Source organism: Pinus tabuliformis, chromosome 4_2 (genome assembly GCF_031772625.1).
Source record: "Pinus tabuliformis cultivar Carrire ecotype Pingquan chromosome 4_2, CPIR1, whole genome shotgun sequence".
Classification (NCBI taxonomy): Eukaryota; Viridiplantae; Streptophyta; class Pinopsida; order Pinales; family Pinaceae; genus Pinus; species Pinus tabuliformis.
This window is the reverse complement of record NC_142304.1, coordinates 216,576,633-216,587,578: the sequence shown is the minus strand read 5'-3', so window position 1 is coordinate 216,587,578 and position 10,946 is coordinate 216,576,633. Positions and strand designations below refer to the sequence as shown.

General features: G+C 32.8%; 1 protein-coding gene across 2 annotated transcripts; it reads right to left on the bottom strand.

Annotated features, from left to right (window-relative positions):
* Positions 1-2,537: 2,537 nt before the first annotated feature.
* Positions 2,538-6,280, bottom strand: LOC149168870 (uncharacterized protein At5g19025-like). 2 transcript variants are annotated; one of them, XM_089428461.1, is made up of 2 exons: positions 5,325-6,280; positions 2,538-2,571 (listed from the first exon to the last, which is right to left on the bottom strand). In XM_089428461.1, the coding sequence occupies exons 1-2, from the start codon at positions 6,065-6,067 to the stop codon at positions 2,553-2,555; spliced, it is 762 nt and encodes a 253-aa protein (XP_089284587.1). In that variant the 5' UTR covers positions 6,068-6,280; the 3' UTR covers positions 2,538-2,552. The 2 variants fall into 2 exon arrangements, with proteins under 2 accessions (XP_089284587.1, XP_089284586.1); XM_089428460.1 differs by lacking the exon at positions 2,538-2,571 and adding an exon at positions 3,349-3,591.
* Between the last annotated feature and the right edge of the window lie 4,666 nt (positions 6,281-10,946).

Sequence of the window (10,946 nt, the reverse complement as noted above, 5' to 3'; positions counted from 1 at the left end):
GCACATCAATCAATGACAACCACGCTAAGTCCCTATAGTAATCGATCGCGGCACATCTAATGATTAATTGAGACAAATGGTCCAAAGGAGGGGGGGAGCATTGTTAAGTGATGGATATCAAGCTTTTCGAGGTTGGATATTGGGAGTTCCAAACCTAGCGATCAGAATTTCCTCCCAATACCAATGATACTCGATAAGGTAATGGACGTGGCATGCTAGCATGGCAGATTTGGTGACATGGGATGTTGACACAAGCTTGACATGGCACAAAGGAAGTCCTTGATGACATGGCATTTCCACATAGCAGGAAGACATGGTCAGAGTGTGCAATGGCATGAAGGTGGAAGCCAAGGCAGAGGTGACATGGTATCGAATATTGAAGTTTTGAGCTATCGAAAGATTAAGAGATCGGGACCTCCATATCAGGCTCCCCCCCCCAATACTAACATAACTTGAAACACTTATTAAGTAGTAGCGATTGGTTTTCCCATTATCTAACTGTGGTATATCGGTTATTGACCTTTCAGGGTACCAACTGTTGACTATCAAGAGGTGGAGAAAAAGTTATCAATGTATACTCCTAACACCATCAAAACTCGATAAGGATCCTGACTTGGCATGTTGGGTTGCAGATAACATGGTGAGAGAGCATGGACAAAGATTACCACATGTTAGTGACGTGGCGTTATACAATGGCAAAACATGTGCAAGTGATGCCATGTGCAAATGGTAGGGATGTTATGTCGCATTTGGAGGGCAATGTTCAAATGGGCATAACTTTGTGTCTGAAACTCGAATTTGGAAAAAATTTATATCATTGGACAGCTTTCAAGGAGCAAAAGACAATGACGGTCTTCAAAACGAGTTGTCAAGTGATGGATATCAAGCTTTCGGAGGTCGGATATTGGGAATTCCAAACCTAGCGATCGGGATTTCCGCCCAATATCGATGACACTCAATAAGGTAATGAGTGTGGCATGCTAGCGTGGCGGGTTTTGGTGACATGGGATGCTGACACAAGCTTGACATGGTGAGGTGACATGGCACAGAGCAAGCCCTTGATGACATGGCATTTCCACATAGCAGGAAAACGTGGATCAAAGTGTGTAATGGCATGAAGGTGGCAACCAAGGCAGAGGTGACATGGTATCGAATATCAGAGTTTTGGGCTATCAAGAGATCGGTTGTCGAAAGGACCTCCATATCAAGCTCCCCCCAACCCCCCGATACTAACACAACTTGAAACACTTATTAAGTAGCAGAGATTGATTTTCCCATTATTTAACTATCATATATTGGCTAACGACCTTTCGGGGTACTAGGTGTTGACTCTCGAGAGGTGGAGAAAAAGCCATTGGGGTTTACTCCTAAAACTATCAAAACTTGATAGGGATCCTGACTTGGCATGTTGGGTTGCAGTTAACATGGTGAGAGAGCGTGGACAGTGATTACCACATATTAGTGACATGGCAAAACATGTGCAAGTGATGCCACATACAAATGGTAGGGATGTTATGTTGCATTTGGAGGGAAATCTTCAAATGGGCATAACTTTGCGTCTAGAGCCTGGAACTCAAATTTGGAAGAAATGTATATCGTTGGAAAAAGCTCTCAACAAGCAAAAGACAATGGCAGTCTTCAAAACAAGTTTTAAGGAGGTTGAAAAAAGAAAAAATTTCATAAGCTGATCTCCATAATGTAACCTTGGAGGTCAAGCCTACGCACCCAGCAACCCAAATCAAGCATTGGGAGCTAGGTGTGTTACAACGAGGAAAAAAGCAAAAGTCAAAATCTAATGAATAGAGAAGCCACAATAGATGAGTTGGATTGGTGAAAGCCAAGCATAAATATAGTTCTAACTCCCCACCAAGGTTCGATTCCACTTACATCATAAGGCTGATTATGTGGACCAAAAAGCCCCCATAAAGACGCAACTAAGAACTACTAAAGACCCATAAAAATGCAACTGAGCACTACTACACCCCCCACCAAGGTTCAATTCCTCTATACATCATAAGGTTGAGTACCCTTATGTGGACTGGACAGCACCCACAAAGAGGCCACTAATTGGTGGAAACCATCATGGCCATTATGATATAGACAAGAAAGTAACTTAGCATATACAACAGCAAGAGAAGAACTTTAAAACACGTTAACATGTAAACATCAATCCTAGAGATGTCAAATGTCATATCTATTCTGACCAGTTATGGTGGAGCTACAACTCATCCTGAAAGGCATACTTCATAAAATACAACAAGATACCACATTATACACCCAAAGAATATCATCACAATCCACAATTTCCAGTTCAAATTCAAATTGGAACTTGGTACGATATGAAAAAAATGAAACGAAAAAATCCAATATTGAAAAAAATCAGCGCCACACATCTAACTATTACTTAAACATCTGAACTTTGTCAAAATTAGCAGCCTTATCCTCTTTCTCCACTCCGTCAAGGCTGACATATACAGATCAAAATGGCTTCCAATCCGACTCCCCTTCACAAATCCTGCAAAACCCTCCTTGAGAATTCCTCTGCCCCTTCTTCATAGGCAATGTAAATGACTGCAGAGAGCAACTCGAAATTCAAGAAGACATTAAACCAACTGTATGTGCCTAAGATGTCACGTTTAAACCTTTAATGATTCAAAGAGGCCTAAGATCGTATGTTTAATGATTCAAGGAGGCAGTAACCTGCCCCAAAACTGGATTATTAACAGATTAAATCATATGTAGATTCGAAACAGCATATATCAAATTAAATGGATGATTACTGAATTTATATCATCATTTTTCTTGCCTCCAAATTTTTCACAAATGCAAAGAAAACCAAATTGCACATAATAATTTGACAAACTGAATCATATTTCAAATTTTATGTCCTTAGTTGGCTGAATTTGGTAACTAAACCACAATCTTGTTCTCATCCCTATGAAAATCGCACACCAATCTTTGTTCAGCCAAAAATTACCAGATATCTACGAAAAAACAGATCAAGGTGGAAGCAACTGTTCTGAGACCCACCATGCAAGAACATTTGCACCATACAAGAATGACTGGGAAGAGCCAAGAGGATCTCATTGCTGCCATGTAATTCTACTCAATTTTGGGCTACATACATGCACGGGAACCCCTTTAATAAACAGTTAATGCATATCATATGAGCAACAGAGATGTTTTGTTTTACATTAATAGACAACGTTCAATTATATCTTAAGATGATGGCACACACTTAATCTTATCTATCAGAGTGATCTCTTGATTAGGGAATTTCTGTGTACAGATCCTTGATGCAATATGCTTCTAAGAGCCTGAGAGAACTCTATATTGACCATAAAGGTGTTGATCTATACCATATATTTATTATTAACCATAAAAGAGTTGATGTTTCTAACATATTTTATTCAAGTATTCTGTGTCAATAAAGAAATATACTAAATAGTAGTGAATTGGCAATCAGGCAACCTGATGTCTGTCCTTAAATAATAGAAGGTGTGTCTCTCATTAAAAGGGCATGCACAAGTTGCCTTTTGACGTGGCTGGGAAATGAAGCTCTATCCAGGACTGTACCTTCCAACTATATCCCTGCATCAAAAATTTAGTGCAAGATATTGAATGACAATGGAGGAGAACAAATGAAGGTACAGTAGTGATCATGAGATAAATATGGTCAGAAAGACCAGCATATAAACAAACTGTTTTCCAACCTATTCCAAGACATTAACCCTAACTGCTTACAAAATCAACAACGTAAAAATAGAACCCTTAACATAGACCCTCGTATTTGTTGAAGCTTTTGATGGAACTTTGTAATAAATATCTAATATCTTAAAAAGATGATAAAATTCTAGAAAGGTGGGTCAAAATACATATGCTGGATGTTAGGCCCTTACGTAGAACGCTGAAACAAAGAGCGTAATAAAATAACAGAAGAAAAAAGCTCTAATCTCTTATTTCTAGGTGTCTTATTTCCAGGTGATGTGCATAATGATAAACTTACAAAGACTACAAGTAAGATTTATTAGGCACGTAACTCAATAGCCAAGGCCCAAAACCATAAGATGGCATCTTTTTAACTACGCATCCTAACAATGCCTCTATTAACTACCTAATATTGCAATACAACACGTTCATGACAAATTGCATGTGCTCTGTTTCCTGCAGACATTTAACACCATATTTGTGCACGGTGTACTTTTATATATGAATAACCTCATTTGATGCAAGGGGGTCAATTCTCTGAGAAACGAGAAAGATGAATACTTGCTTATCCCTACTATAAGCCCTTGTTAAATTTTTTACAAGATGTTTCCTCTTATCCAAACGCAGGAAGCATGCCCTTTCCCATTCTGTGAAAATTACAATAATGAAGCGTAGCCAGATTACAACACTTCAGGAAGATCACTTCAGCTAAGGAACCACATTCTTGCACCGATGAGATGGCCCATGAAGGGCAGAACATGTCTCTGAGGAATTTGTAAAGTTGAATCATGATGAGGGGAAATTACCATCCTCACTTAACCATCTAAGTTTCTAACCAAAACCCTTTTAACATCCTTCATTGATTTGCAAAACTCAAAATAAACAAATTCAGAGGGCAAATGAAAGACTGAAAATCTAAGTTTCTAACCAAGACCCTTTTAACATCCTTCATTGATTTGCAGAACTCAAAATAAACAAATTCAAAGGGTAAATGAAAGACTGAAAAACTAGAAATAAACAAATTTCAAGGGGAAATGCAAGATTGTGAAAAACTCAAAATAAACAAATTTTGAGGGTGAGTGCAAGATCGATAAGTATGTTAAATTCTTGATCTTAATTAATGCCAGAGCCTGAATGTGTTTGTTCTTGAGGAACATGTAATATTAATACCAGGGTATTCTATATTTGTTCATCATGTAGATTGAAAACATACCACAACTATAATTTTTCAAGCAAAATCAACAGCGGCTCAACAGTATAAAACAACTTAGGGCTTGCCAAAAGAGACAGACACATAAAATTTATAACTTTATTTACGAATAATAATATTACTCGTGGCAACCTAAAAAAACACAAAGATGTTTCAAAATTCTAAATGACGGCAGTCCAGAGATCCTAAAATGGACCGGCCGTAAACCTGTAAATGAAAGTTGCCTCAGGTAATATAAAAGTTCCATGCTACATGAATTATCAGGAAGATAGCCTGATTTTTCTAAATTGACTTACTGTAAATGACTTAATACTGAGACATAAATATATATTGGATAAAATTACGTGTTCATATGTCCACTGATGATGATAAATAGTACTTTAATTTATCCATGTACTTCGTTTACCTTTTTGATCTACGAGATCTCTTGGGACCCCAGGCTTCTAATTTGACAATGGGACAGCCACATGGAGCCCTAAAAAGTAAGACGGCCCTTCCATTGGGCGGTGCCATCCTGCGAAGCTCGTGTTGGAGCTCCTTGTGCTCAGGCCTCAATTCAATTCCCCCATTCCACGGCACCTCCTCATCATCCATGCCATCGTCTTCATCATCAACGCTGTTGGGATTCTTGGCCGAGGAAGAGGTCGAGGATTTAAGGCAATCCTCCGTCAACAGCTGTATATCAAATTCCATGTCCTTGTTGAGACCCTTACACCGAGGGTTTTCGCACTTCCTGGATCTGCAATGGTAAATCTCCACCGCGCCAATCACCGTTACAATCACTAAAACCGCGCCGGACGCGTATGCGAGGGGCGCCTCGTACACCACCTCGCCAATCATCACAAACGTTGCAGGCAGAATTTCGGCCGCCTCGTGGCATATGTACTTCAAATACGGCGTCAGTAAAACCCCGCAGGATCCCAACACCAGAATCAGAATTATTATGTCCACTGTCGCCCCGGGTGACTGCTCACACAGAGGAGAGGACGATGCAGAGGAATGTCCCGTGTTCGAAACCGGTTGCCTCCTGGAACGGCCCCGTGGGGGTGTTGGCTGATCTGATAAGGCCAAGGCATTCGCCATTGCTGATTGATGACTTTCTGTAATTCTGTGAAGGAAGCGTAAGTAGTTGTGGCACCAGAGCAGCATGCCTCTGTGAGGATCAAAGATCAAAGATCAAGAATGAGATCGATCTTGGAATTGGGTAGAGGGTAACCCCATAGATATAATATAATTTACTCTAATATGATGTTCACCCTTGCGTAGAGTTGCGCAATAGTCCCTGGAGATTTTGATACGGTGAAGGAGTCCACACGAAATGGGATTCCTAGCAAGGTAGATCACACCTCCCAGGAAAGCACAGAATTCTCGATTCTCCCATAAATAAATAATTTTATTAAATTTTATTACTCCCATAAATAATTTAAATAAATTTTATTACTTTTACCTCATCCGACGACCCACTTACTTTAATCCCATTTTTCAACTTTCATGCACATATCCTCGTATTTAAAAATAAATATTTTTACCTTTTATCTAAGTAAATAATTTGATTGCTTGTGTAGAAATAATTTTAATATTTATTACCCCTTTTCCAATCTGGATTTCACTTGTGTAGGGTAGTTCCGTGAAAATGTAAAATGTAAATACAAGGTTTTATATTTAATTACTAAATTGTTAATTTGTAATTTGTGGAGGTGGTTATTAAGTGAGTTAGAGTGGAAATAGTCTACCCTTATCCAGAGAAATAAAGACTTAGGTTTCTAGTTGCCAATTACCTTTATTATATTATATACTTTTTTTTCATGACTTATTTACAATAATATAATATAATAGTAAAAGTTTATAATTATTATTATATATTATTTTTTATATTATAGTTTAAGGTTTTAAATTTTATATAGTCAAAAATTAGTTTGGAACAATAAATATAAAGATTTGACTAAAAAATAACTGGCCAAAAACTTCAATATATGTTATAGTTAAACAATGCCTATTTTTTAATTTTTGTATTTTTTATATATTAAAAGGATTAAATATTTAATATAAATTAAATAAATTTTATATTTAAAAATTTGATTTATAGTTAAACAATGTCTTTATTTTAATTTTTGTATTTTTTATATATTAAAAGGATTAAATATTTAATATAAATTAAATGAATTTTATATTTAAAAATTTGATTTTTTTATAACTAAAGTAAGATTGACTTTTTCTTTATATATAAAAAATTGATATTGAAATATTTTATTTATGGTTGATATTAAAATATTTTTTAAGCTGAGAGGTACTCTACAGCAGAGTATGGCATAATAATTATGTATAAGTTTGAGTTAGTTATTTGATGGGTTTACTATGGTGGTTTACAAGTCCATGGTATTTGTTATGATGAAGCTTATGTAAAGAACTAAGGAAATCCAATATGGAATGCAAGAGTACCAGCTTAATTAATTCAACTTCAACTCTGAACTTGATTACTCTTAGCATTTAGTAAATCCAAATTTAAGATGGATCTAAGTTGATTGTGTGTATGGAAGAGATGTTGTAATGTCATGTTCTGTCTGTCCTACTAAACATTTTGACTAAATCAAATTACATAAAATAAAAATAAAATAAAATTTAGAAACTCTCCAGCCTAATATAGGAGAGATGTAATTGTTAACATTTAGACTCAATCAAATTACATAAAAACAAAATTAAATTAAAATTTAATAAATAAAAATAAATTAAATTAGATTAGATTAAAAAACTAATAATTATAATTATTAATAAAACATTTTGACTATGTATAATTACATAAAATAAAATAATAACACAAAAAATAAACAAGAAATAATAATATAAAAATAAAATAATTAATTTACCTTTATAAAACATTTTGACTCACTGTTTTCACAATCTATGGTTTTCTGGTGGTATTCTTCTCTAATCTAATCTAAAAAAAAATAGTCAATTTACCATTACATAAACACTTTTGACTCACAAGTTTCACAACCATTGGTCTTTTCCCATCATATTTTTCAGTTATTTAAAACATAAAATTCTATTGAATTTTCCACATAAAAATAACCAAAATATGTTGTGCTAAATTTGAATCTTTTTCGTGTGAAAGTATATATAAACATAGAAAATTCACATAGTGATTCAAAGATTAGGAACTTGAGTTGTTAATCTCATATGTGATTAGGACCTTGAGTTGTTAATCTCATATGTGACGATTATTGGTAAAGCTAAATCTTTCCTATCGGACACCATACAAAGTTTTTAAAAAATTGAGGGTTTGATAAAAAAAAAAAATCATTATAATTTCTTAATTAAAAAAAATAAAATTAGAATTAAAATTTAGTTATTCTCTCTTTGTTTTTAATTTGTTTAAATTATATTTTAAATCTTTTGCTAATGGTTTATGTGAATAAAAGAAAAATATCACACCAAAAATATCTTTATTTTTGTATGAGAGTGTCTTATAGGCAAAGTTTAAAAAGAAAAAATTAGGGGATCTCATTTCAATGATTTTGTTTATATATCTATAGTCTTTATGTCTAAAAAAACAAGCTTTACCTTTGTAGAATTATTGTTGTTCTCCACCATGAACATGTTTTATAGATAAATTTCAAATAATAATAACAATAATAATAATAGTGGAAAATTTTGATAAAACATTTTTCACTATAATTTCTTAACTTAAAAATAAAATAAAAAGAAGATTTATTTTTTCTTTATCCTATTTCAATGATTTTGATTCATATGTCCATAAAATTATTGTTGTTCTCCACCATAAAGGTGTCTTATATACAAATTTTAAATAATAATAATAATAATGGAAAATTTTGATCCTGGTCCTCATGATGAACCTAGATTTAGTTTCTAACTAGTCCTCATGATGAACCTAGATTTAGTTTCTAAACTAGTCCTCATGATGAACCTAGATTTAGTTTCTAAACTAGTCCTCATGATGAACCTAGATTTAGTTTCTAAACTGGTCCTCATGATGAACCTAGATTTAGTTTCTAAACGTGTCGACCCTTTGTTCTCTATGTGATTTCTCCTAAAAATATGAACATTATATCATGAATCACATAAGCATAAAATCTGAGAAAACATTTTTCATTATAATTTATTAATTTAAAAATAAAATAAAAAGAAGATTTAGTTTTTCTTTATCCTATTTCAATGATTTTGATTCATGTGTCCATAGTCTTTGTGTTTGAAAAATTAAACTTTATTTTTGTATTAGTGTGTATTATAGGAAAACTTTTTAAAACAAATTAGGGAATCTCCTTCTAATGATTTTGATTTATGTATCTATAGTCCTTATGTTTGAAAATTTAGGTTTTACTTTCATATAACTATTGTTATCTTCTAGAGTGTTGCATAGGAAACCAAGCATTTGAGTAAATAAAAGAAATTTCTTTGACCAAAAATACCTTTAGTTATTATTGACCTCCAGCATGAGAGTTGTTTTATGAAAGTGTGTTAACTTCTTCCTTTAAAGCTTCTATGAATGGTCCTTATGGCAGAAAAGTTAGGCTTTATTTTTGTATGTCTTGTAGAAAAAGTTTTCAAAAAATATTAGAGAATCTCATTTTAATAATTTTGATTCATGTATTTATAGTCTTTATATATGAATATTTGTGCTTTATTTTTGTATAATTATCTATTATGTAAACCAGCATAGATTCACCTTAATTTTGAGTCTATGAAGCGCCAAGAGGGATCAAATATCTAGAGGTGCAAACTTTACTCAAGTTCAATCTTTATACCTTTTTTTAGTGCAAAACTTGAGAAAAAAATTTGCACCGCCAAAAGAACTTGAATAAAAATTTACACCTTGAAAGATTTAATCTCAAATCTAGAATTAAAATAAATCTACAATAATTTATTATTAATAATTATTTAAATTCCATATGTTACACTTGTAAATTATGCATTTTATTCACATTTAATTTTGAAATAAAATATAATAAAAAAAACAAAACAAAACATAAAATATTAAAAAATATATTATAATTTTATAATAATGTCCCTCTAAGATATGTACATTTAATTATTTTAATTTTTGTATTTTAAATACAAGGTTCACATTTCACAATATTAAAAACAGAAAAAGAAAACTTGGCCTAAGAAATAAACATTTCACAATCAATCAAAATATTAATAAGAGAAGCATGACCACTTCTAAAGCAATGATTAGAGTAAAACATTTCACCACCTCATAAATTACCTTACTATTAATATAAAGCAATGATCAGAGTAAAACATTGCATAAATTGCCTTACTATTAATGTGATAAGGGAGGAATAAGGGAGTAGAGCGGCCACTCAATTTATGAAAGCAATAGGTGTCAAGGAGAATATGAAAATATAAATAAAACTCATTAACTTAATTATTATTAATTTTGAGTAAATATTTATTTAAATTTTGTTTTATTTTAAATCATTTTTTTAATAGTTTCAAAATGTTGTTTAACCTGATAGGAATCACGTGCGATTAAGGAAATTTCACCATGGAAATTTTGAAACAAGAAATAAGTAAATTACCAAATAAAGAGAGAGGGAAAAGGAGTTAACATACTTAAACCAAGAAGAGGTTGTAATCTTTCGAGGTGATAATCTTTAGTGAACCGATCAAAGAGAATGAACTCCCACTACATTAGAAGACACTCCAATCTCCTTGCATGGTACCTAAAACCAAAGTCTCTTAAAAAAAATCAAAGTGAATTTACAGGTAGCCTTTAACTATGAGCGAGAAAAGTGCAGAAATTCTGGTAAATTTTAGTAAAGTAATAATAATTTGTGAAAAATATTTAAATTTTTAATAATTTTATATAAAGATCTATAAAGAAATTGGTGATTGTAAAGTAATGATTTTATCCCGTAAAATGATTTTATCATATAAAATTTGGATAAATTATTTTTAATAAAAATGAAAATTGACAAATGTTTTGTTGGACTAAAAGATCCAATAAATACTCACAAAGAGAAGTTTCAACAAAATAGTATATGAAGAAGAATCCAAGCTAAAGAAT

Bases quoted from the DNA above. Each gene is read 5' to 3' on its own strand.
- LOC149168870 (XM_089428460.1), bottom strand. From the start codon at position 6,067: ATGCTGCTCTGGTGCCACAACTACTTACGCTTCCTTCACAGAATTACA. The intron at 3,592-5,324 runs GTAAACGAAGTA...TTTTTGATGCAG, and splicing joins AGATCTCGTAGATCAAAAAG to GGATATAGTTGGAAGGTACA.